Source organism: Myiozetetes cayanensis, unplaced genomic scaffold (assembly GCF_022539395.1).
Source record: "Myiozetetes cayanensis isolate MyiCay16 unplaced genomic scaffold, myiCay2020 scf31, whole genome shotgun sequence".
Lineage (NCBI taxonomy): Eukaryota > Metazoa > Chordata > Aves > Passeriformes > Tyrannidae > Myiozetetes > Myiozetetes cayanensis.
In genome coordinates, this window is record NW_026087533.1 from 26,148 (window position 1) to 53,511 (window position 27,364).

Genomic DNA, 27,364 nt, shown 5'->3' on the forward strand with positions numbered 1-27,364 from the left:
ACAGTTTTGTGCTGATATGTTAAGTGTTCTTAACTTTTGAAAATAAATTCTCCTAAATCCTTCCACTGCCTGATATCTTTGGAGTACCTGCATGTATCTGAGCCTTACAGTAAGTGTTCAGCAGCTTCATCAAGTGCAGCAAAAAACTATGAGGACAGTGCCTGTTATCAATTTAGAGAAGAGAAATTAGACAGAACAGTGTTCAGTATCTTCAAATATTACCTCCTCCCTTGTTTGATTAACTGTTGAACTTTAGAGGTTTCTAGAGGAAGTCCAGCTTGCTTACGATGGATTAAAGTCGACATCTTCTCTCTAGGTATTTCAGTTTCTGGGAGATAACAGAAGATCTACTCAGCAAAAGCAAAACAACGGCAGAAACGTGATTGTTTTGGAGTAACTATATGCAGCTTGATACTCTACACTTTCAAGAAATAGCTTTGTGTGCTTTATTATACAAATCTTTCCATTTAAAATATTACAGCATATAAAAGCCTCTTCTTCCTAGGGGCAGTCTGCTGCAGTCTTTGAAAAGGAAAAGAAGGCCTGAACAAGCAATTTCTTCTTTACTTACCTGCTACTTGTATGTCACCAGCAGTGATGGTTTCATCTAATTCCAAGAGCAGCTTTTCAGTGAGGGCAGCCAGTGCAGAAAAAAAGCTCTGAGCACACTCAGTAGCACAGTCCTGTTAGCATATTGGAGACAAGTGAGAGAAATTCTTTTGATGATTTGATCTCCTGTCCTTTTAATTTGGCTCCAAAAGAACTACACAAGTATCCAACCTTGACATTTTGCAGCAGGTGCACATAACAAAGCTTGAAGTTGCACATAAAAGGGTCTCAAAGCATCTCTCTGCAGTATTCTTAACACTGCCTGATCGTTTAAAGTTCACAAAACTGTAGAGTTCTGTGCATGGGTACCCATTAGTTATATATTTGTGTTAAACCTGAGAAACACAGCTGTCTGTAAATGCATCCTTCTTCCCAGAGCAAAGAGCACTTTGGGTGGAAGCGCTTTGGGCAGGTCTTATCCTAAAAGAGGGTATTTGTGTTTCTGTGTCTGTATGCAGAGTTATGAGTAGAAGGAGCTGTTACTTTGGAATTAAAAATATCTATGCTGTGCAGACAGTGTAGAATTTGGAGTAAGTTTCCTGAGAGAAGAAAATAAAAAAAAAAAAATTCTGCTTATTCCAGTTTTTAATCTTGTGTGGAAAAGTGTCAATTATTTGCACTAATGAAATGCGCAGAGAAGAAAACCCTTCCAGGCATCTGTTGTCTGCAAATAAGAGAATTAACCAGAGGATGTCACCCCTGCAGCTAACACTCCTACCTACAGTTAAGCTCTTAGCCAGTATGCTCTATGAATGATCCGAAAGATCAGCCAGGTCCACAATAAATCTATACACATGTATGAGTGCATATGTACTCATGGCAATATTGATCTAACGCTGATAATACAAAACTTAAAAGTCAAATGATATATGACCAGGATTGCCTCAAACTGAAAACGTTTTCAAGTTTCCTTTAGATGGGGAGGAAAAATGTACCCAAAATGCATTCTCCTTTCCAAATGCAACATTTAAGTTGACAGTAAGCAAGGGCTTTACAATTACCTGCAGCATCTTTGTGTTGAGATGAACACCATCAGTTTGAGCTTTTTGTCTTTTTATTTCCTTTTGGCACAAAGCCTCCAGCTGAAGAGAGTTGTTTGGGTGTCCCAGGGAGTAATGTAATTTTCTCTGGTGCACAGTCTTTAAGCAAATACATAAGAAAGAAATGCCTTCAGTAAATAATGTACTTTGAGTCATAGTAAGGAAGAAGTAAAAGCAAAACATTTTATATAAAAGTATTCAGAAAGACAAAGAAAACAGAGCTATTTCAGGGTTTGTTTTCAGTAAATAATCATCTCTCCTACCAAGTGGTAAAGAAGATACTTTTTATATCTCTACATTTGTAATTTTTTCCTAAATTTAACTTCATACTCAGAGCAACAAAACCTGAAATTACTGTAGCATCTTCTGCATGATCTCCATTATGATTCTGTTCTGAGTTCTGACATTACTGGAAAAAACATGCCTCTTTTATGAATAATAGTAAATAATAGTATTTCATTATCCATATATCATAGTTCCTACAAAGGAGTGCACCCATACAGTGGGACCTGTATGGCCCTACCACAAGGTCACAGCCCTTGCAGAGTTGACAGTCCAAGTGTAAGGTTACAGGCAGAGCTAACAAGATAAGAAAAAGGCAGACCAGTGCTGGAAGAAGGGAGAAAACGGACTGAGTTCAAGGAATACAAAGTTTCCAGGAGAATTACCCAGACTAACTGTAAACACAGAAACTGCACCTCAGCTCAGCAGGGACTGATGAAGCAAACAGTAAGAATGAGAAAAAGAAAATTTCATCAGATGCATTTAGCATTGCTTACACTGGAAGCATTCAAATAGATCCATGATAGATACCTTCACCTTCTCCCACTCCTCCAGCTGTCTGTTGAAGAGGTGCTGAATCTGACCAGTGGAAGTGCTGAGTTTCTGCTCATGTTCTTTTAAAAGACTATCCACTGCCAACTGGGAGACAGAAGAGAGCTCCTCCTCAAACCACTTCAGCTGATCCTGGAATTCTTTTGGGAAAAAATAGGGGGTGTGACACAGAACTATTAATTGCAAGGAAAAAAACCCCACTCAGTCCAGTTGAATACACACTGCAAGGGTCAAATAGCCTGGAATTTTCTCTCAGAGATTCTCTCTCTACCATTCCTTTCCTTAGGTCCAATGCTTTGAGAAACATACACTTGCTTAAAGATATGACCTATACAGGTCTTTCAACTTACTCAAGCACCCTTCTGCTATGATTTTTGTAGTTGAGAATACTTTAAAAGAATATTGGCTCAAGTTCCAGTAAAATCAACTGGAGTTTTTTCCACTGAGTGTGATGGATTAAGACAAAGACCTAATTCTTGGCCACTGCAGTTTTCAGCTTACATATCAAAAAACTACATACACAAGAAATTAAAAGTCTTAAATGAATGAATTTACCTCTAAGACAGAAATGGTAGTAATCATCTGCCTGCCTTTTGTACGACAATAGTTTCTGTCTGAGCATTTCTGCCCAATCTTCAAAAGTCTCTGGAAGATCTTTAGGTATTCCCATCTGAGCTGTCTTTACTCCATAAAAATCCTACAGAAGAGCACAAAAAACCAGAAAACGCATTCAAATGACTCACATCTAAGTATGTAACAGCAGGAAAAGGAAGGGAAATTTTTGGATGGTCTGAAAAATATTGAAAAGAATCAAATTATTTCTCTGACACAGAAGGGGACCTATGAAAGCAACAGTGATGTAAGAACACAAGGTTTTCTTACCTCACCAAGGCCAAGCAAGGTTTTGCTACCCGTCCAGAGAATATTCATAATAATCCCCTTAAAAGTACTGAAAACCAACAAAATTTTAAAAAAAATTTAAATACTATCACACTGTAAAATGATCACATTGGTAATATTCACTGTTATTCAAATATTACATTGAGGTTAATTTTAATACATTTTTCAGAGTATACAAAAACAAATATTCAGAATGCCTAAGATCCCTCCCCCACATCAGCACTGGTTCTCTTCAGAAGCAGTCAGGACTTGGAGCTATTGTAAATGATCACTAGAGAGCACTGCCACATCAAAAAGCAATCCTAGCCAACTTTCTGTGCCTAACTTACCTTAAGAGCTGGCCATGCATTGTAGATAAACCAGAAATATTTGAAGGCGGGTCTAGCTGTTTACTGGAATTATTTTAAAACACAATAGGGAAAAAAATTCACAAGTGCTTAAACATCTTAAGCGTTAATTTGAATAGCTTTGCATGGCACATACAAAATATGTCAGTTCTGTAGAGTACAGCTGCCCAGATATAATTTTCCTAGAGAAGGGGAATGGGACCTGTTTACTCCATGTTTATTTCTAACAATGGAATATTGACTACAAGAATGTAGCATATAAGATTTATTGGTCTTCTCAGATGTGAAAATAATGGAAAGACAGGCTATTTCACATTCCCCACCCCCTTTTTGTAAATGTGCAAAATGGGCTCCAATGAGACCTCCCATTTCAGACATTAAACAGAATAAAACAGATGACCTTTTATTTTCATTATTAGGATGTTACAAAAAGGAACTGTTCTGTAAGCACTTTGACCAATAAATATCAAGGCTGAATATCTCAAAATTCAATCGTGAACTCTATAGGTCACAATGATAGATAGATAGATAGATAGATAGATAGATACATACATACATACATACATACATACATACATACATAGATTAGACAGAGGGTTTTTTCAGATTAACTTCTTTTTCTGCAAATACATGACTTACTCAGACATTGTAGGCTTCTTTTCAAATAATTGGTATCTCTTGTCCTTGACAATGGATTTGGAGCTTTTCTTTTCGCTAGGAAGGGAAAACATTAATTTGATACTATCCACAAGTGTTTTGCTTCTCTGGCTGATGATTGGGGAGGGACTGAAGAAAAAAATCATAAAAATATAACTCTAAAACTAGTATTATGTGTGTCCTGGTTCTGGTCAGGACAGGGTTAATTTTTGCAGTAGCCAGGAGGCGGCATGGCCAGGACCTGGAGGTTATTCTGTACCACCTCCTGTGATTGCCAGGGGCAGGGAAAGGGGTATTGTCGGGGCTTTCCTTGTGGTGAGCATCACCTGTGAATCCTTCGCCTTTCTTGTATACTTTGTTATTCATATTGTTGCCGTTTGTTTTCTTATCTCATTGTCCTTGCCAGCCCACCACAAGGGGAGGAGGAGAGGGAAGTGAGTGAATGGTGCACAGTTTGGAGTGTTTCAGTGGGAACACTAAATAGATTCAGAATACCATTCCTGAGTCACAATATGAAAATAATTTTTTGATAGAAAAAGATTCTCAGGATTCTCTTCTAAACTCTCAGCTGTTCTAAACTTTTCTGTTGTTTTCACTGTTACAGTAGCTCATGTCATTGATCTGTGGACTACACTGAAGACAAACTATTTAGACGCCACACCCAAAAATTAAGCCACATTGATTTAAGAGTTAGTCTGTAGTTCAACAACTTCAGAATCTAAAACAGTAGCAGATGAAGGAGAAAAAGAAAAATGTTTTTCCAGCCACAATCTGGAAAAAAAAAACAAACAACAAAACAAAGCTGATCATGTGGACATAAACAGAGATCCCAAATGACAATCACAGATGGAAAAAAGGTTCCTACAAAAAAGCATTAAGATCTTTCAATGAACAGGCAGGGCACAAAGTTTACTTAAATTTCTGCATAGGAATATTTTAAGTGGAATTCCTCCTTTCAGGGGTCTCACCTTTTTTTTGGCTTCATTTCATCCCAAGATGATTTCTTGGAGATCTGAGCTGTGTTGGATACCTTCTTCTTTATTGGAGGAAGAATGGCTTTTAGTTAACAAGGAAAGATGAAGAATATTGTATAAATGCCAATTGAAGTATTTTTTATATGGACATAAATTTTGTGTTCTTGTTTTCCTTACAATACGTAGGGCACAACTACAGGAACAATCGTAACTGAAGTAACCCACAAGTGGTAACAGCAATAAAGGTTATGTTCTGGGGATGTCACAGAAAACGGACACACAGGAGGAGATATAAAACAACGTGAAGGTAGGAGAATGTGAACAACATGAATAAGGAGAATGAACGGGCTACATTCATAGTCTTGGCTGTGATAGGGACTTTGAAATCTGGAAGAGACAGAGAATACCTTTGAAAATGGCTGGAGAAGTCAACCTCTGCAGAAGAGAGATGGGGAAATCAGAACACTGCATAGTTAGCACCTGGGATTACCTCTGTGCTCACATTCAAGTGGCTGATAACACACTTTGAGAAGTATCCCTGATTCCCTACATATTTTCATGACCTCTGTTCCAATTCTTTATCACTTTTCCCTTTTGCTATCACAAACAGAGATACCCTTTATAACACTATCTCATTCTGCAGCTTTCATTGGTTTAAGAGCCAAAAATCATCTTACTATTGCAAAGTAAAGATGTCCAAGAAAAAAGCTGGAATGCACCACTCAGAACTAGCGGGGAAGCCACTGATCCGGAACATGCTAGACTTGTGCAGTAAAATGATAGGGACTACAGTTTAGATGAACAGAATATATTAAAAGAAATACAGGCACACCTGGTCCTAATGAACGAGAGTGATCATTTTCCTCTTGATTTAAGGCTGGAGATTGTTTGGACGGGTCAAATCTAAAACAAAAAAGGGAGATAAGGGGCTGCTGAATATCCCGTTAGTTTATGTTCTATACTACATACTACATTATATAGAGACCTTGGCAAGTTCTCCATCCCTACCATGAGCTAAGTGTGGTTAAATTTCTGAGATCATATTTAATAGTCAGGGTTACTTTTACAACCGGCAGTGTATATTGAAGTACTTTAATGGGACTCACTAACTCTTTACCTGAAATTTTGGAATTTCTACAAGCAAAACGGCATTAAAATACTATTTGCAAATCAAAAACTTTTCATACTCTTCAAAGCATGGTTTTCAGTTGACTATATAGCATGGAATCCCCTTTTGAGGTGATCACCTTTAAAGTAAAAATTAAATCATTACATCTAAAATTTATCATTGTTCTATAAAATAGATGTCACTTATTACTCAAAAGGGGATATCTTTTGCTGTTAGAGATCTTGTTTTTAAAAAGAAATCAGTGTCAGCTAGAATGACTTTTAAATTCAGACTGATCAGAAAGTATGTAGTAGTACTACCTACTAACAGTCTATCCAATAGTTCTGGATATACTAGGTATTCTGCAAAATATGAATTCAGGAAAACCTTTATATGCTTCTTGAATATAAATTTTAAAGCACTGTTGTGAAGCCCCTTGAAGTGTATCATGAGCCTCATGGAGAGAAGTGATATATGGAGCAAAGAAAATATAAATTAAGACAAGGACAGAAAAATACCTTTAGGCAAACAAGTACTCACCCAGCTAAATTTTGGATAACACTTATTGCCAAATCATGAAGTGCTGAAGTATCCATTTTGCTTGGAATTAACAACGGGAATTTTTCAGGATCCAGCCCCATTACCGTCCTTTTGCTCTTATCTCTGAGATTCTCCGTTTGAACAGCAGGAGCAATGGAATCTTGTAACATCCCATCCATGGCAAGAGTGGTAAAGTCCTCCTGAAATGGGAAGAAAAATGAAGCCCTCTTGACTGTAGCAGGCAGTTAGTGAAAGCATTCCACACAGTAACTGACTACTAAAGCAGATCTTCCAAACAGACACTCTTTTGCTTCACAGGCTGAAATAAATTTTTCTGTCATTCTAGTAGCAACGTTGTTACAGTTTTACAACTCTAAAACACTTCACAGCAGTTAAGCGTAGGTTCTCAAAATAATCATCAACAGTATTTAAAGGTATACTCTCAAAACAATGATCCACTGAGATTACAAAATAAAGACAGACTTTCCACAAAAGCAAGAATGAAAACACAACCCATTTGATAAAAACAAAATCTCTTCAGGACATGTTTAATTTTTTTTAATTATTTAAAGAAATCCATTAAATATGTATCTGTGAATAGTGCTATGCCTTGAAAACAAACTCAAGAACTGAGCAACTCACTGTGTTTTGTAAACTTGGTGCTGACTGCTGATTTACTCAACCTCTTAATAAAACGTCCTAATGTTAGTGTCTTGGACAGCTTGGCATAATGCAGATTCTTTTTTCATTTGAAAATTCAAAGCACAGATTCTGAAAAACTTTTAAAACATCTACGCTGAGAAATTCTCTCAACATTAAATAAAATATAGAGAATGCTGATACTTACATTGGCATGTGGGATCATTGTTTTTTCTAAGAAGCAGTCAAGATACTGGCTTCTCTTTTTCAGCTCTTTCAACACCTCTTTAGCAAAATCATACAACTCTTCAGAAGCTGAAGCCTGAAAGATATGGTAATACAGATAGTATTTATTAAACTCGATATTTTGGCCTTTTCAAACATGCTGACTCTAGCAAACATCATTAGCCTCTGTTCTGTCACCAGCTTATGTACACAGAAATGGAAGTAATGAGATCTCATAGAGGTTGAGGTTTTGGTCTGGTAAAGAGGAAAAGAGGTGTGGGACCTTCCTGAGCAAAAATTCTGTGTTTCTGCCTACCCCCCAAATGTGAAGAAACACAAGTCTACCTTAAAAATATTAGCTTATGCAATCATGCACAGTGAGTCAAATTAATAACAATTATTAACAATTCAAATTAAATACCATTTTGTGCTGTTTATAACTTACTTCTTTATCTGCAGCAGGATGAGCACAAGCATGTCTCTTCTGCTGGAGCTTCTCCAGGTAAGACTTCAATGTCACTGACTGCAAATTGGAATTTGCTACCTAAAGCAGAAGCAGATAGTAGGGAAGTAAAATCCCCATTCAGGGGATTTTCAGAGCCTCCACCTTCAAACCACTAGAATCACTGATAAAAAAAACAGGTAAAAGTCCCTGGTACTCAGAGGAGAAGATGAAAACAGTAATTCACAAAAGCAACACCTGATGCCCTTCACTGTACCACACAAAAATGCTGGTCAATTCAGATGTACATACTCAATGTGCTGCAGGGCCATAGTGTTCCAGCACAGCTGCAGCAGTAAACATAAAAGTTTTAAGCTGACAGTGCCAGAAAATAGGTTTTGAATTAACACAACAAGTTACTTAATGTTTGTCCACTCTGAATTCAGCCAAAATCTCTTCAATAGAATAAAATTATTATATGGAGTTTAAGGAAAGTCCTGATGTTTCTGTTTGTACCTCTGATTTGATTTGCTGTTGTAGCCATCTCAAAGATCGCTGAACCTTCTCCATAAAGGCTCGACTCACAGAGACATCAGCAAATTTCTTTTCAGACTGCTTGATAAGTGCAGTAGCCTTTAAGAATGCCAGAAACAAGAGACAGGACTAGGTAATTTTTCACTTTTTAAAACTTATATAATAGAACCTGCCATTTTTATTTCTTTTTTTCATCATGTAATTGCCAAAGAAAACAGTCTTACTGTTACAACTTAAAAGCAGGCTGACTGCAAATCAGCTATATTAAGAGAAAATATCATTTCAAAGAATGAAACTCTGCATACCTGCTCCAAGCAGCTTGATTCCATTTTCTGCACATCTGTTTTGATTAAACTTTCCAAAGAGTCAATTTGCTTACTTTCATTCTGAAGATATCTGTTGAAAAACTTTACCTCTTCAGAAGAGAAGTTACCTCCCTCTGAAAATAATCTGAAAACAAAAGTAGAAGCTGTGCCTGTTCTTTTTCTCCAAGACTATTTTAGCTAAGCAGCCCTAAAATGTAGATATCAACACAAATGTCATGAAAACAGTATAATAGTGGTTTAACAGAATATTTTTTTTTAAATAGCAAACTAGATGAATAACAAAACAAACTTAAATTTTAGTGTTCCGCCTATGCAACAAACACCAATGCCCAGAAATAGGTCACTATTTATAAACAAAACTTCCGTATTTCTATACCTGCAAGTTTTGAGAAAATCTACATTTGAACACTTAAGTTTCCCTAAAGCTTCCTCCAGATGGTGTTGGTAACTCCTCACAGTAAGCCCAATTGATTCCAGATGATTGTGGAGCTGTGGTTGCAGATTGTTGCTGAAAGAAGCTGACCTAACAGCAAATAATAAAAGACAGGGACATCATGTCAGAAGACAAACACACATGATGTTTTAGTGACTGCTGGCTGTAAAGACACGAACAAATGTCAGAATTCAAAAGTGATTAAGTGAATTCTGAAAGCTAGGATGGTCTGAATGAACACATGGAAGGTTTCAGCAACAGCTGATGCTACTGAGAAATTTTCTTCAAAATCAATTAGTCAATTACTATTACTGTGCAGGTTCAGTAAAGTGGATAAAATCTAAACAGATGAAACATCTTTTCTATTTAAAGACTGCCAGCACTTTGAAAAGAGATGAAAATTTCCACATGTTCAGCCCTGATTTTAATTTTTTCAGGGAGAGAGAATTTAAATTCTTTACATCTTTTCAAGTTTTATAAAGTAGTCTTCATTGAAGAATAATGATGTATAAAACAGGTTCAGAAGGCAAACCAGAAACATCTCAGACAGCAATCAGGAGTATTTAACTGTGGGATTTACAGCCAGAAACACCTGTGCCACACTTACTGCTCAGTCTTAGGAGCATGGAGGAAGTCATACTCCAAGTTACGGATTTGGGAGCCTAAGTTTGTGTTGAGGTTATTTAGCTGATCCAAAAATTTGAGAAATTCAGCTTTCTCCTTTTTCAGGCCTTCTCCCAGCCCCGCACAGTGGCATTCAAGACGCTCTTTGTGAAGTGACAGTTCCCCTGAGAAGAAAAGAAGTTTGACAATGTGGATATTATTCTCTGTTTGCTGTGGACTATCACAATGCCCAGTGAACCTACGACCAACAGCAGCAGCAAAATAAACAGAGCCAGACCTCACAGTAGCTAAACCATACAAATAAAATACATTCTATTTGGTTTCTTTGACTTTCTCCTGTGTTAAACATATATCCTTAGCAGCTTCTAATCCATTCAAAACACAAAGTCTCTTTTTTGCTCTTAGCATTCTTTTTCCTTTATTTTTGTTCATTGCTGACGTCTTCATTATCTCTCTGTTCTTAGTCTTGTAACAAAAGTAAAGTGTTGTGGTTTTTTTTTAATGGAAAATACATTCTCCTTGGGTTTGTAAGGGGAAAAAACCATCAATTTTGGTCTCCCTTCTGGAATGGTAGTTGGATAAATCAAGAGCCAGCCAATTGCCTCAAGAAAGCAGCCAGAAAAAGCACCTGTCCTCTTTGTGGAAAAAGGGAAATTGAAAAATGATTTGCCTGTTCTCCTAAGAGAGAATTTTTTACTTTATATGTTAAAGACCAACAAATCTGTATAAAATACTTTTTTCTCACCATAAAAACCAGACAACTCTCATGCAAAAAAAGTTTTGATTAGTGACTGCTCTGTAGTTACTCAGTGATATTTCATAGAGCTAAATCCTTCCTCTCATGTTTCCAGAAGCCTGGTCCTGGCATTTCAGCTCTCTCAACTCGCTAATTCTTTCTCTGCAACACTTGTAGAATTATTTTTTGTACAATAAAAACCCTTGTTAAATAATTTCAAGGCGAATGAGAATTTACAAACATTGACAATACAGCGTTCTTCATCTTGTACAATCCAGTTGTTGATCAAGGCATTCCCGTCTATTTTTCCAAACATAACATAGCACAACCCAGGAAGAGGTATAGAAATATCATTCTGAAAATATATGAGTAACATATTATACTGGGAATTTGTAGATACTCAACTGCTTCCTTGCTCAGCTGTTCTTTACAACTGAGTCAACTAATGCTGAGACAGTTTAGGTCCACTTATGATCATCTCTAAACAAAGGCATACAATGCTCAGAGTAAAAAAAAAATCAGTACCAGCTCGAACGTTGTACATATTTGTCTGTATCTCCTCCTGCTTTTGTTGATGCAACTGACGATGCAGCAGAAGTATTGAATTCAGCTCCTCTTTCTTGGCAGCCACAAAGACATGGGAGTTGGACAAGGATTCTGCAAACCATTTCTCCAAGTGTTCAAAAAAGCAGAGGCGAATCCTATGATTGAAAAAGAAATATTACAGTGAGGAACACTAAATAATAAATAAGAATTTATTAAATACATTAATTCTACGAATTTCACTTCTGACTATAGGAAGATATGCTTTCAGTACCATTTGCACAATATTGGTTAAGTTTTTGAGCTAGCTGCATACTACTGAGTACCAGGCATTTTACCTTCATGGCTCTGCAGGGAATTTGGAAGTTTTACTTGTGTTTCTGTAATTTGTTTTCTCACTTAATAAATTTCCATAAAATATGAATGTTCTGTAAAGGTAAGTGCTTGTGTGGTACCTTGGAAGGATTGATACAATGTAATATAAACATTTTCTTATATTTGTATCAATTTTAAAAAGAGGAATAACATAATAAGTATACAATTATAATTTTATAATTAAAATATCTGATTATATACTAATAATTAGATAATTTTGGCCTCTTCAGTATAATGTTTCTTCGAAACAGCTGAAATTTGTCTATTACATAAAGAAGTTGTTTTCTACTCACTTTTTCTTCAGCTTGACAAACACAGCTTCTTTGAGAAGAATATATTTCAGGTACATAGGAAGTGATTCTTCCTTTTCATATTTTGTAAAATAATTCTCTGTTATATCAGTCTTTCCTGCCTCTTCAACTCCAAGGACAGTGTAAATGTTTCCACTAACAGTGGAAAATTTCTCCATGGCAATTTCAGCACTTTTTGCCTTGCTGCTATTGAACACTGCCTAGTGAACAGTTGGAAATCATCGTCTGTTACCTTTAAAGGTATCAGCATAGAATCAACACATCACAAGCTAATGTAAGAATCCTAAGGATATTAAGAATAACATTTTCATTCTCAATTTGGACAACATTTATACAGTGTAAAGCAATATTTATATAAGCTGGGAAGACTCAATAGGCAAAGTCATCAATGTTTTAGATGGGTTTTGATATGTTAATAAATTAATGGAATTAAAGACCTGAAAAAACAATACTTAGGTACAAATAGCTTAAAACATTCACCATGGCTTAAGAACACTGATGAAAGAAAGATTTAAAAAAAAAAAAATCTATGCAAAGGGTTTTTACAAGGGTAAAAGCAGTGCTTGTAAACAGTTTTATACACTCTATTTGTCCATAAGAAGGATCTAAAACCCTATTGGCTTTGTGTACAAACTGAGCAAACAAAGACTTTCTATTCATCCTCAGTAAAAAGACTTCCTATTCCTCCTTATTTTGGGCAAGACTGCCTTCACCTTCAATTTTATTCTCTTGTTCACTTAACTTCTGTAACGCTTACCCCTTGTTCTGCATGTTCGGTTTCTTCACTTTTATGAGGAATGCTCTCTCCATCTTCCTCTGTTTCTTCAGTTTCCTGTGCCAAGATCTCCTCATGCTCAGCTGGGTTTGTTTCTCCATCTGATCGTTGACAACTGTCTATCTCTTCCAGCACTGGTTGAGAGAGCCGATTGTCCCACTCTGCTCTGTGCTGGTGCGGCCTCACCTCGAGTCCTGGAGGCAATTTTGGATGCTACAATAAAAGATCTAAACCTATTAGGGAGTGTCCAAAGGACAGAGACACAGATGGGGAAGGGACTAGAGGGGAAGCCTTATGAGGAATGGCTGAGGTAGTTTGCCTTGTTCAGCTGGAGGAGACTGAGTTCAGAGCTCATTGGGGTCTGCAGCTGCAAGGGGTGTGGAGGGGCAGCTCCGATCTCTGCTCCGTGTGAGCAGGGCCAAGAGCCGAGGGAATGGATGGATCTATGTCAGAGGAAGCTTAGCTGGATCTCAGGAAAAGGTTCTTCCCCCAGAGGGCATTTGGGCACTGAACAGGCTTCCCAGGGCAGTGGTCACAGCCCCCAGGACCGTTTGGACAATGTTCTCAGGCACATGATTTCGTTGGGGTGTCTGTGCAGGGCCAGGAGTTGGACTTGGATGATCTTTGTGGGTCCCTCCCAACTCAGGATATTCTACAATTTTCCTCTCTTTCATTTCCTTGCACAATGCTCTCAGCTTGCTGCTTCACTACATGTTCAGCTTCTGAAGCCTCAACTAGTCATTTACAGTTAGAGCACAGATTTACTGGTTACAGTCCAAAGAGATACAATATTTACTGGATACAATCCAAAGATTGAAAAAAAAAGCAAGCAAAAATACGTGTTTGTACCATTGAGGTATTACTTTGATCTTGAACTGTAGGGGCTATCTTGCCTTGCAAGTTCTAAAAGCAAAAAAAAATACCATTTTAAAATACAGATTTACCTGCTTATAAGAAATCCATATCCCTTCTCAAAATATATCTATTTCAGTAAGTTATGATAGTCTTGAATAGATCACTTATTGTCTAAAGAACCTGTAGCACTCAAATTCACTAATATAAGTTTGTTTCCCTGTAGTTTTCTGTTTAAAAGCCAAATGAATTTGCTGAAATGCAGTTTGTAACAAGACAAAATTTTTACCTGTTTGAAGATTTCCTTTACATTAAAATGCTGGCTGATGGATGTGCTGTAAGAAATCAACTCCCGCAAAACAGCTTTTGGGTAAGCCATTACTTCATCCATTACAGCTTGGTTGAGTGTCTCATTCCTGTCAAATTTAAGGTTACTCCTTAAGAGATTCAAGAATGTACAGAAATAAAATAAATTTGATTATGGTGCCTTTAAATCCAAATTTAACTTTCTCACCAATCTCATAAAACCTTTAGGCTAAATGTTGCACTTGATATGTTTATACCAAATACAATCACATCCTGGCTTATTAGTAGAGATTAGTTCATTACAAACATATAAATGCACAAAAATTAGGAAATATTCACAACAAAGCCTTTCACATCTTTCCTTTTGGATGGGAAACCATTCAAAATCTGTGCTTATGTAAGGAATATTAGAAATGAGAGGTCAAATTACTGTCTTCCATATCTGTTCTGTATTGGTGCTCAGCTTTGAATGAGCTCTTCTGGTTTGTTTTCATTGGAAATAAAAACTAATGGTTCAAGCTGAGTCTTGGTTCAAGCTGAGTCTTGGTTCAAGAAAAAAAAAAATCAATGTTCACACCTATTTTCATTTACATTCGCTTTGTCTCCTAAACAAAGATAATTATGGGGAATTTATGTACATATTTGTGATGGGTTGACCTTGGCTGGATACCAGGTGCCTTTCCCAGCCGGATAGGAGAGAGAATAACATGGAAGACAACCCGAAGGTTGAGATAAGGCACTTCACTAAAGCAAAAGCAAAAGTTTGCACATGCACAAGTGAAGAGGAAAATAACAAGGTTTATTCTCTACTTCCCATTAGCAAGTGTTGTTCCCAGAAAGCAGGGCTTCAGCACATGGAGTGGCTGCTATGCAGGCAAACATTGTAAGCAACTAATGCCCCCCTTCCTCCTCCTTTCCTTAGCATCTGAGCTGGCATCACATGGTATGGAATATCCTTGGGTCAGCTGGCCCACTTGTGCCCCCTTCCAGGATCTCCCCCTGGACTGGAGAGGGGAGAATGCTGTGCCAGCACTCCTCAGCAGTAGCCAAAACACTAATAAATAATGGCCAGTCTTCACGAGTGAAGATCCGAGGAAGGTCTTTCCACCTTCCAGCCTGCGCATTGGATTTTTTAGGTGAGACACAGTGTGCGCGGAACTGAGCCCACCCTTTAATCCTAAGGTTCATCTGCCGGGGCCAAGCGAGCTTGGACAGTGGCAGTGAGGTCCTTAGGACGTAGGTGGGTTGCCTTTAAGGGCTAACGAGCTCCACCTGCCCGGGAGTGGCCCTGACCGGAATCGAACCTGGGTCTCGGTGGTGATAGCGCCGCGCCTTTACCACTAGACCACCAGGGCCTCCAGCCAAAACACTGGTGTGTTATTAAATCCCTTCTAGCTACCAATGCCAAGCACAGCACTCTGAGGGCTGCTATGGGGAAATGAACGCCAGCTCAGCCAGACCTAATACAGTGTTCAAATATTCAGATAGGTGTGATAGACTGAAATGTTGTTAATGTCTTAAACATCATTAAAAATCAAAAGGAAACTTCTTGTTAAACTGCAAGGAAGCAACTGCCTGTCTGCAACCACCAAAGGACCTTCCACTTCCAAACACGCCTCCTGACCGGAATTTGGACTGTGACAAGAACTTGAGATAAAACTATTGTCCAGTTATCTCGGGTCGGAGGAGAAGTAAACAAGGCTCAGCAGGTGGAAGAGAAGGGTTTTGGGCACGTGATGGCAAAATCTGCCCACACTGGGAAGACCATGCACACATGGGACATTCATGTGAGAGGCAGCTGAGAAGGGGTCACAAACCATCAAAGACTCCCAAAGCGACCCCCCCAACTCATTCCTGATGCTTTCCACAACCAGAGGACTGCACGTGATCCAAGTGAGGCAACAAATCCAGAGCCTGTCACAAGAGACTGCAAAGCTTCCCCACCCCAAGGGAGGTGATTGGCATCCCCTGAATGTATATTAATCCACTGGACTCTAAGTTTTGTGGGACTCTCATCCCTGAGAAGACCAGAAGAGCAAGACCCATGGGACACTGCTGGGTTTCATGATTGGTGATATATTTTGTATTTTAATCTCTATCACTCTCTTTCTCCTCCCTCCTTTTTTCTATTTCTTTCTATCTATCTTTCTCTGCCTCATATTTACCGCTAAATAAAATCCATACTATTGACTTTGGCATATGATCTTGTTTGAATCTTAATTTGGGCAGAGGCATTTCTAATAATTTTAATAACCAGATCATAACAATAGGTTACATTGCCTTCTGCAACCTCACATTGTATTTTAACTTGGTCCATTACCTTTGGGGTTTTTTTAATCATTCTAATGAGCATTAAGAGTACCAACCCCATAACTCTAACCACAATCCCACTGTGAGGTGCGTGCATCGGCCCCTCAGGTCCACATCATTCTTCTAGCATGCCTCGACCTCCTGGGTGTGGGAATACAGCAGCTTCCTCTCAGGCTATTTAATCTTCACTCCTGCTGCTAAGCCAGGGGATTGGTATGTGCCAATTTTTATATGACTTTTATAATTGCAAATGCCTAATCATGAGACAGGTAACAAAAATATTACCAAAATAAATATTTGGGCTAACTTAAAGTTCTTAGTGAATTCTAGTCCATGCAATATTTTGACCAAGATCAAATGTGAGACCACAGGTGATGGTGCAGACTAATTTCTGATTCCTGTAATTCAAGAATCTGAACTATTACTTTTAACTTCTGAATAAGGCATGGATGCATGGTATACTACATAACATACTGATCTGGTATAATTTTTGAGTGATACCAGTCTTCCTTAGTGCTGCTCATAAAACATGAGTATTATTTGCCTTAACCTTGTTCAGTATGTACATTATTTAAGGGCTAACGAGCCCCACCTGCCCGGGAGTGGCCCTGACCGGGAATCGAACCCACCTACGTCCTAAGGACCTCGCTGCCACCGTCCAAGCTCGCTTGGCCCCGGCAGATGAACCTTAGGATTAAAGGGTGGGCTCAGTTCCGCGCACACTGTGTCTCACCTAAAAAATCCAATGCGCAGGCTGGAAGGTGGAAAGACCTTCCCCGGATCTTCACTCGTGAAGACTGGCCATTATTATTATGTACATTATTTCATTTTACAGTATTTCATGAAGTAACAAGCAGTGTTTTTCCACACCTTCACACTACAACAGAAACAAGACCTAAGTAGTACAGACAACATTAAAGTATACTTTATTTTTTAAGTTTACACTAAAAAAATTCATACCTAGTTCTAATATGATCTAAAGAAGAAAGGGCCTTCTCCATATATTTCTTAAGCTCTTCTTCACAGCTTGCCATTTTCATTTTTTCCAAAACTATATCCAGATCAACTTTTCTCATCTAAGGCCACATAAAGAATACAAGTAAAAATCATTTAGTATATACTAAAATCTCCTTAACTATTTAGGATTCAATTAATTTGATTATGGATTATGTACATATATTTTACAACAAGAAGAGAAGCTACCTTAGTAAAACTCATTGCCTATGAAGACCTTTCCTACGTAATTAACATGTCTGACATTGTCACCCTAAGTCGCTTGTTACGAGAACTTGACATCCAAACAAGACTCCATACCTGCACAAGATTTTATGATAGCACTTCACAATGAAAATACAATCTTTACCACTGTTGCTATATCAAGAATATGATATGACTGTCCACTCAGTGTGGACAGCAGTTAGCAAAGATGCGCCTGACAGAATGAAACTGACACGTAGAAAGTCCAGTATAAAAGTCAAAGATTAAGTTTTTCATTTAATTTTGAATTTCAGGGGGCTCTTTGCATTAAGAAGTCCTTTCTTTGCGTCATACCACATCCTTGATTTATGTCTATACCTGTATAATAGTATCCTGTTCCCATCTGCATTCATCTACTTTCTTCTGAAGTTGACCTTCCTGCTGGGACAGTTGAAGTTTATGGAAATCCCAGAGGGCCATGGCCTCCTGAAAATAGCTGTACAAGCCTTGACAACACCGCTCATGCTGTTTAGCCATCTCCTTAAAGTCTCTCTAAAGAAAAAAATTAAAGTGACTAAGTTATTTTGAAACTGCTGGAAGGTGAAATGAATGAATAAGAGGATATGTAACATGACAAAAGTCTGCTGGGAAGTACACTGCCAGTATTCAACATAGTGAGAGGAAAAAAACATCCCAGTAAACTGTATAAAAATGTGGACTTTTATTCTACAAGCTAAGAGTATCAAAGCTTCTGTTTATTCTTCTGGTACTGTAAAGTACAGAATATCCAAGTTCTGCCATCTATCATTTTAGGAATGACTGCCCAGTCATTTTCTTGTACAGAATCATAAAAAATCAGATTGAAAGGAATTTGGGAGATCGTTTAGATCTATTCCTCTGCCTCTAGGCAGGTTGGGCTATACATAATTCATCCCTGACATATATATTTATATTACAAATATAAATTATCATATAAATATATTTATATAACAAATAAAAACCAAATCGTTATGAACTCTTCTCCTGGAATCACACCAAGCTTCTTTTCTTTGTGGTGTTCACTTGCACTATGGATCTCATTTTAGTGTGACATCAGTAGCCTCAGATGCAGATGGCACTGCAGGTGGGAGTGCAGGAAGAACAAACTAATCCCAGGGAGTAGTAAAAATATACGTGATAAACGTACATCCATACGCTCCAGTTCTTCTTCAAACCTACGTTCTAGTTTCTCAGCCATCTGAAGCATGTCAGAATGCACAAGTTCAACATCTTTTACCGTGCAAACATTCATATCCAACAGGCTCATCTAAACACACAAAAAGCCAAGTTACTGACATGCATATAACAAATACTGTGTGGCTTTTAGAGAGTATGGCTAAACAATTTCTTGTGGTTCTGCTTGTGATGGACAGAGAAAGACTCAACCCCCCAGATCTCACATTCTGTAAATAGTACAATTCTATTGAACATAAGGAAAGAAACTGAGGCAGAGAGGTGGAATTTCTTTCTCAAAATAAGACACTTCAAGCAACTTCTCTAACAGAATAAGACAGACATTAAAAAGTAATTTCACTTATTATCTCAACATTTGGTGGATCCTCAAATATTTTTTACTGTACTGACACTGTACACAGCTATCAACAATCCTTCCAAGAACTCCCAAAGCTGTGACACTCACCTTGCAGACCTGCACTTTCTCCCGACATTTGCCCTGGACCAGCTCATACTTGATGCGCATTTTCTTCACGCACTCCATACTGTGGGTGTCTGAAGGATATAGAGAAGACCACACTCTTCTGTATTTCACAGTGCAGTGTGAAATGGAAAGGTGACAGAAGCCCTGTGCTGAATCTCAGCATAGGAACAGATCCCAGCAGGTCTGCACACTTGTGCGACACAACCAGTCAATCATATAAGATGGTTTAATACAAATCTGTTTAACATTATGCTTAAAAGTAGCAAGTTATTTACAAGTGCTATCAACTTCTTTGCTACTACACAGGCTACAAATATCATGACAGGATGTGCTCTGGAATAAAAGAAGGCAGACACACAGGGGGAAGGCACTCTATAGGACTCAGACAAAGGAAACATCTCCAAAATTTTCCCTCTCCTTCTCCAAGAGGTAAAAAGGAGTATTTTTGTATGATTAAGAACTGATCCATTCAAAATTAACCTTCTATCTCCCCTGGATTAATTCTAACCAAGACAGTTCCAGCTAGATCTCACCATGCACAAATACCTGTGCTGGCCAAAGGGAGGTAATGCCACAGACAACTTCTTTGGGTCCTATTGCCCACTCAAAGCAACTTGAGAAGGTATGTAAAAACACATGAAACAAAGAAAAGAGCAAACATGCACTTTCAAAGCAACTGCCTGCTTTGTTACTGCCTGGAAAAAAAAAGAAAGAATTGCTTGAATTCCAGATTGTTTTTACGATTTCCAAACTTACCTAAACTTTGGTTTAAATTCTCCAGAGTTCTGTACCATTCATTTATCTCAGATTTCATGTGCATAGGAGGCATCAAGGTGCTATCAAAATAGGAAACGAGAGTTAAGATACTTAACATATAAACCAGTCAGTTGTTAAAAGATAAAATTATGAATCAGTTTCCATACCACTCCACTTTATAAACCAAGGAGACAGCTGTTGTTCAAGGCCACTGAACAACTGACTGACAAGGAACTAAGTTGTTCCTATATTCATTGTAAAAGAAAAGCTGTAAATATTGTAATGCATTGCATCCAAAAATGCTTGTTGTCAGGATGGATATTCAAACATAGACAGTTAGCTTTCTACCCAGATTCTCCCTTAATTTATTACACAAATGAAATCCCGTGCAGAAACAATGCCTTGACTAAAGCACTAACTTCTAGTTCTCTACCCATTCTTGTCTGTTTATTTATACCATGTTTCAAATATTAGTTAAGATTTACTTTTGCACTCCTGCATTTCTAGCTCTTGATCATCCCCTACTTAGTGTAGCTGGTGCACTGAACGAAACGAAGAATGCATTTTTTCCATTAAAAAGAGTTTTACCAAAAAAAGTTTAGGACCTGCCTACTTCTGAACTGTACAATCACACACTGGCAGAAAGCAAAGTGCATTTTGTAGCCAAGTCCCCTATTAACTGCAGAAAGAATTGTTTCTCTTTTGCCATACCCAATGTGCTGCAAAACCCCCAGTCTCCGCTCACTAAGTACAATCTGCTCCTTTATCATATTTTCCATTTCTGTTTTCACAGTGGAAGGATTCTGTATTTCTTCACTTGCCATAAATTCTCTGTAGGATGGAAAAATGATATGTATAATGAAAATGTGATATATGTGATGTCCTATGTGATATGTATCATATGTTTAATGAAAAAATGATAAAATATTACTGTTTATAGAAAACACAAATGAACACTAGTCACTTTGTGTTACTCATTCTCCAAAATATGATTGTTAAATTTCTGACCTGAAACTCTGAATTACACGGTTCTTTTGGATGAGCTTCCAGTCCTTGACTCTCTCTTGCCATTTCAATTGATGAGACTTTTCCTTCTCAAGCTCTGATTTCATTAGATTAAAGAGCAGCTTGGCAGTTGCCCTCCTATTACCCAACAGTGCTCGGTTTATATTCTGCATATTAAAAAATAAAATCAGGAGTCTTTTATCAGCATACAACATAAAAAAATATAAATTGTCTCTTCCACGTAAAATGAGGGAGAAAAGAATACAAATGATAAAGAATATCCTGCAAAATAGAAACTTCTTTTATATGTCAGTGATTGATAAGTAGAAAAAATGAATTTCAGTTGGGAAAAAAAAGACATTCTGGGAATATTCAGATTGCTATCTTGCCCCAGATAAAACATTTACCATGGCCTCGTCATTGATGAGCTTGTGAACATCAGCTGCCAAGAAGAAGGAAATTTCCTCCAGTTTCACTGTATACTTTTTCAGTATATCTGCTATCTGTGCAATAAAATAAAGAAAACCAACAACTAAAAAAGATGTCAGTTTCCCAAGTTAAAAAATTATATGAACAAAACAATTTTTTCCATTAAAATAAATTCAACTGGTTGATAGATTGAGAAATAAACCTGAAAATATTAATCTTAAATATCTTAAAGACTGATTTTTTTAAATCATTCATTAAAAAGTAACTAAAACTTTCCACTTTGTTACTACTCATCTGCTTTTTCTTTCATATCTGTGATAACTGAGCACTCTGACGACAAGCTGCAATATGAATTTAAAAATCAAACCAACTTCCTTTCAAACATCTGGAGTGAATCCACCAGTCCCTGTTTTACGCAAACACAAAATTTAGGGAAATGTCACCATCTCTGGCCTTTTTCATAACTAAACAAACATAAAGTTACTGGTGATACTCTTGGACCTATCACTATGTCTGCATTACAAAGAGGACAAACTGGCACAGAACAAACAGCTTTTGTTTGCCTACGAGAACAACGCAGCAAGGACCTCCTTAAGGGGTATCTATTTATTTATCCAAACATTTACTGTGATGTCCAATGACTTTTACAAGTCAGCCTGAAGCCTACACATATGCAATAAATCTGCTACTGATACCCAGCCTACCCCAACTAAAACTGAGCTAGGTCATGCCTGTGCTCTTTCTCAGCTATTCCCAAAAAATAACAGATCAGATGACAGGTTGACCTAAAAAACCCTTTCAGGAAAATAAAAGCATCTCACCTTTAGTACAGTTAATTAAGCAAGAAAGAAACACCTTGAAACTGGAAAAAAAGTATTTTCTTCTGATTATGCGGATATAAAATGACTGAATAGTCTATTGGTGAAAAGAAAGCAATCACCACACAATAGAGCTACTGGCAGACCTCTGACTCCTATGGAAACAAGCTATTCTTTGGTCTGCATCCAGCACTATCAGCAAATAATAATTTTATCCTTAAGTAAAAGTTATTAAGTCTGCATCTCACTTTAGAGGTTTGTCTCCTTTCAATCTCCTTTAGGGATTCATCCATTGTCCTAATCCACTTCTTTCTGTTCAAGGATTCCTGGTGAATCATATTCCACAGTTTTTCCAAACCCTGCAATAAGAATTTACTCTCAATCTCTCTGAAAAGTAAATGTAAAAAAAAAGAAAAATTGAAAAAAGAAAACAGATCTTTAGACTCCAGTGAGCCATGAGAACCTGTCACACAGAGCAGGTACAAATAACTGAAGGTGAGCCAATGCTCTGAGCTGCCTTACTTCAAACGAGAAACCTTCTAGAGCCGTGTCAGACATAATCTTTTCAAACAGAAGTTTACTTTTTTTATCGGATTTCGTCACATTTAGTTGAAGGCTTTTTTGAAGCTCCAAAACAGAGGCTTCCATCTCCTAAAAAGAGAAGGAACCCAGTGTGATCGCTTGAATATTGGGCCCTGACCTTAGAATAGCACGCTAGACTATCTAGATTAAAAAATCCTGCCTTACTCTACCAGTGTAGTCCAGCTCCTGCTGCATTTTGGTCACTGCTTGATCGTGACGCTTTTGCAGCCGTTCTGGCAGACATTTCAAGGCCTCGCTGCTTTTTTCCTCAGGAACTGCCAAGAAAGAAACGAGGATGATGGAGCCTGGAACTCTTGCTGCAGAATATGGGATCCACAAACAATAAATCCCTAAATCCACACTATGACTGTTGCAGTTTGCACAGCTCCTACAGTGTGCAGCGTAGGAAAGGAAATCTTTGCAAATGGAGATTAAAAATACTTGAGCATATTTGAAAACTTCTTTTATTAACTTATGATTTTCAGGATAAAAGCATGGAAGCTATCAACTAGACTCAGGTATGATGAAAAAAAGTTGTATCATTTCAAGAATGAGATCTGCTTACATCAGAACTGGAATTTAGCTGTGATTGACTGACAATTTCACAACCTTTTTTTTTTCCTAGGAGCAGACTCTTCAGCTTCAAAATTACCTACAAATCATCAAAATGCGTCAGGTCATTTCTGAGCTTGATTTTATACCTTGTTCAGCTAAAACTGCTACATGTATAGTGTCTCTGAATGCAAATTTAAATAGCTGACATTAAGGGAAAACAATTTTACCAACTATATCAGGTAGGCCTCTGACTTCCTCAGCTGAACCTGTATCTACATTTCTCCAGGCCTTTGGAGATGTTGTAGGTTCTCTGAAACAAGAAGAGAATAAAACTTTGATTTGTACTAAATGTGCAAGAAGAGGGACTAGCATAATAGCAGAATATTCACTTTAATTGGCAAAATGTAATATTTAAGTGAACGTAAGTATCATTCTAACTTCAAAGAATATGATTCAAAGAATCAACATTGCTTCTTCTGAGATGAACTGAACTGAGTAATTATCTAGTGGGGTTTGACCCCAACTTCAAATCTGTTATGATGGCATTAAAGCAATACATGCTAGATTTAGTGCATGCAAACTACAAAGACAAACACACTATGCCTAAAAGGTATAAGAATCTATGAAGTCTCAAGGAGGAACTAGCAAGAAATGTGAAAATAGCCTTTTTCAGTCCACTGCTCTTTCCATCAGCTTGGGCACTGTGTTTCTCCTTGGGGTCAGTGGGAATCCAGGAGAATTCAGCAGCAGGGTTAGGGTAAAAAGGATGGATGCATTAACTTCTTTCTTGTTCATTACATAATCTTACTGCATCATCATCATCATCATGTAAATCATCAACATACTTTGAAATATAGTTAAAAAATATGTGTCAGACTCAGCATGTATCTAGACTGCTGTGAGCAAAGAAGATGGGCAATTTCTTTTGCAAAGGAAAGCCATACAATATGCCTGCCATTACAAATATCAGCCTGTTAGCCTGCACTTTAACAGGTAGCAGACCAATTTACTAAATTTACATCTAGCAAGGAGACAGTCTGTTATTACAAGTCGTTAGTGCTATGACCAAGAATTCAGAAATTTCTAGCTCCAAGTGCAAATCTTACAACTTCATTTCTATAGTAATTAACATATAATTGGGGGTTTATGCTTCTGTTCTCTACCTGTCTGATTGTGCCTTTCTTGTGGAGTCCTTGACAGGCATTTTTCCAACACACTTCTGCTGATAACATGGTAGTAGCACGGCATCAGCAGACATTTCTGCATACCCATCCGAAGTGAGCATTTTACTCTTCTTAGAAGACCTAGTTTTCTTCTTTCCTTCACTCAAAAAGTGTGCTAAGTGAGCCTTCAAAGAACCATAAAATCAACAGTTAGAATTCCTTCCAACCTCCTGAATGGAGAACGGTGACAAAATAGTTCATAAAAATTGTGGGAGAATGGTGGCAGAAGAGAAAAGCAAAAAAAGGAACCCTACTTGGCATGGGCATAACCATCTAAGGCTATTTTGAAAATGAGAAAAAAAGGTTAACCTTCTCCTCAGAGAGGAAAAGTGGAGCCAACTGGATTGTGTGCCTTGTTTACGGTTACCAGGAAAGTCAACAGTAGAGTGAGAAATCTGGCTGTGACTCTTAATATATTTTACTGCTGTGTTGTAATGATTCTGCCTTCAGTTAATATATCCTGATACACAATGAAGAGGTGAGAACACATGGAGATGCATCAGAGAGCATACGCTGGAGATAACACAATTATTTTCTACTCAAACGAAACCTAGAAAGGTTGAAACTGACCTCTTGCCTGATGTCACTTCAACAGCCAGTAAATAATTGACAACACAACCAATTCCTTTGGCTTTTACTCAGTCCTTTGGGGTTGTTTACCTTGGTCTTAAAGATGGGTTTACAGCCTTCCTCTCTGCAAACATGTCACACACATCCTATTGATAACAGGTGGCTGCCAGGCCTGCTTCCAGAGAACTGGCAGCTACAAGCTGGCAGTCAAGAGGAGATACAACATTTCAGTTAGAAAAGGGCCTTCCTTGAATCACAGAATGGTCTGTGCTGCAAGGGACCTTCAAGCCCATCCCATGGACAGGGACATCTTCCACTAGTCCAGGTTGCTCCAAGCCCCGTCCAACCTGGCCTTGGACACTTCCAGGGATGGGGCAGCCACAGTTTCCCTGGGCAACCTGTGCCAGGGCCTCCCCACCCCGACAGGAAAAAACTTCTTCCCCATATCCCATCGAACCCTACCCTCTGTCAGTGTGAGACCGTGCCCCCTCGTTCTGTCCCGGGAGGCTCCTGTCCCAAGTCCCTCCCCAGCTCTCTTGGAGCCCGTTCAGACACAGGAAGGGGCTCTGTGGTCTCCCAGGAGCCTCCTCCAAGCTGCACAACCCCAGTTCTCCCAGCCGGCCGCCACGGCAGAGCTGCTCCAGCCTTCGCAGAAGCTTCGCGGCCTCCCCAAGACTCCCGAGGGTGAAGCTCCCCGCCTACCGCCGGGCTGGCGGACCGAGGGCTGTCCCTGTGTCACCGCTGTCCCCGTGTCACTCGCGGTCCCTCCCGGGCAGCGCCCTCAGCCACTCGCGCCCGGGCGCGCGCGGCGTTGCCAGAACAACGGGAGGGGGCGTGGCCAAGGCCAGCAGAGGGGCGGGACCCCCGCCCACCCCCTGTAACAGCGCCCCCGGCGGCCGCTGCCAGCACAGCGCGGGCGCTCCGGCTCATCCCGCTCATCCCGCTCATCCCGCTCATCCCGCTCATCCCGCTCATCCCGCTCATCCCGCTCATCCCGCTCATCCCGCTCATCCAGCTCATCCCGCTCATCCCGCCGCTCCGGCTCATCCAGCTCATCCGGCTCATCCCGCCGCTCCGGCTCATCCCGCTCATCCGGCTCATCCCGCCGCTCCGGCTCATCCCGCCGCTCCGGCTCATCCCGCCGCTCCGGCTCATCCAGCTCATCCGGCTCATCCCGCCGCGCTCACTGCCCAGGAATCACAGCCTGAGGCTTCTGGTCACCTTTGCAGGAAGGCGGGCTGGACAGGGTTAAATTTTTGCAGTAGCCCGCAGGGGCATGGAATGTGGGAGAAAATGGGGCAGCTTTTAAAGGACTGTTCTGCTCCAATGGTTTGGACATTCACCACTGTCAACTATAGGATCCTGATAAAGCAGCAGACTCTTTGGAAGAGAAATGCTGTGGCAGTTCCAGAGAGGAGCAACTTATTGCAGTGTGGTGTGCCCTGGCTACTATTTATCAGGCACAACGCAATACTAAACAGCACTCTCAGATGGAGGAGAAGGAAAGCATACCAACAGGTGCTGTGGCCACTCAAGCTGCAGCTGAACCAGAGGAGCAACCCATGCCAGTAGCAGTCACCCCTGTACAGAAGAAGAAATCCAAGACCGAATCAGTTTACATAGAGAGGCGTGAAGAGGATTGGGCGAAAAAACAAGGTGTGAGTGTGTTGGCTTGGGGATTTCTCCTGCCCAAGTCCATTTCTAGAAGTCACCAGGCATTTTCTGTCCACAGAAACCTCCAAAAGACCAAGATTCAACCCAAAGAAATCCTCCTTCTCCTCCTACTTCATTCCGTTCTCCTCCACCCCTTCTATTTTTCACACCTAGCGCAGGGATTTTTCAGGCTACAGGGAGGTTGACATGCATGGAACTACTTAATATACAGTTACACACTTTTTTCAAACTTAGTCACACCATTCAAACTGATTTGTGGTTCCTGACCTCCTCATCTCTTCCTACCTCACTATTCATTCACCTTGCAAACAGAAACTACATAAGGTTTCACAAAAGACAAGCTTTTGGTTAGTGCCAATCTTGACCTTTGATGGACAGAGTTGTCACAGTAAACAGATAATTCCATTTCTTTGGACTCT

The 27,364-nt window shown here is 39.1% G+C and overlaps 1 protein-coding gene across 5 annotated transcripts in view; it reads right to left on the reverse strand.

Annotated features, from left to right (window-relative positions):
* Window positions 1-25,760, reverse strand: part of CCDC180 (coiled-coil domain containing 180) — a 31,843-nt gene extending 6,083 nt beyond the window's left edge. For 2 of the 5 annotated variants that reach the window (XR_007630143.1, XM_050326279.1), the window contains exons 1-30: window positions 22,864-23,197; window positions 22,590-22,700; window positions 21,502-21,597; window positions 21,098-21,261; window positions 20,801-20,920; window positions 20,090-20,169; window positions 19,316-19,404; window positions 18,824-18,943; window positions 18,016-18,189; window positions 17,401-17,516; window positions 14,114-14,240; window positions 12,955-13,185; window positions 12,180-12,397; window positions 11,494-11,669; window positions 10,216-10,396; window positions 9,552-9,698; window positions 9,155-9,299; window positions 8,832-8,948; window positions 8,319-8,417; window positions 7,857-7,970; window positions 7,010-7,209; window positions 6,194-6,264; window positions 5,356-5,443; window positions 4,370-4,444; window positions 3,366-3,432; window positions 3,039-3,180; window positions 2,463-2,623; window positions 1,611-1,748; window positions 572-683; window positions 223-328 (exon numbers count right to left, since the gene is read on the reverse strand). Coding sequence is in view for 4 of the 5 variants with exons in the window: in XM_050326279.1 (XP_050182236.1) it covers window positions 223-328; window positions 572-683; window positions 1,611-1,748; window positions 2,463-2,623; window positions 3,039-3,180; window positions 3,366-3,432; window positions 4,370-4,444; window positions 5,356-5,443; window positions 6,194-6,264; window positions 7,010-7,209; window positions 7,857-7,970; window positions 8,319-8,417; window positions 8,832-8,948; window positions 9,155-9,299; window positions 9,552-9,698; window positions 10,216-10,396; window positions 11,494-11,669; window positions 12,180-12,397; window positions 12,955-13,185; window positions 14,114-14,240; window positions 17,401-17,516; window positions 18,016-18,189; window positions 18,824-18,943; window positions 19,316-19,404; window positions 20,090-20,169; window positions 20,801-20,920; window positions 21,098-21,261; window positions 21,502-21,597; window positions 22,590-22,700; window positions 22,864-22,989 (3,911 nt within the window). In the remaining variant the exon portion in view is untranslated. Of the gene's footprint in view, window positions 1-222; window positions 329-571; window positions 684-1,610; window positions 1,749-2,462; window positions 2,624-3,038; window positions 3,181-3,365; window positions 3,433-4,369; window positions 4,445-5,355; window positions 5,444-6,193; window positions 6,265-7,009; window positions 7,210-7,856; window positions 7,971-8,318; window positions 8,418-8,831; window positions 8,949-9,154; window positions 9,300-9,551; window positions 9,699-10,215; window positions 10,397-11,493; window positions 11,670-12,179; window positions 12,398-12,954; window positions 13,186-14,113; window positions 14,241-17,400; window positions 17,517-18,015; window positions 18,190-18,823; window positions 18,944-19,315; window positions 19,405-20,089; window positions 20,170-20,800; window positions 20,921-21,097; window positions 21,262-21,501; window positions 21,598-22,589; window positions 22,701-22,863; window positions 23,198-23,705; window positions 23,789-24,641 lie in introns of those variants that run through there. The other 3 variants (XM_050326282.1, XM_050326281.1, XM_050326280.1) reach the window with 3 other exon arrangements.
* Between the last annotated feature and the right edge of the window lie 1,604 nt (window positions 25,761-27,364).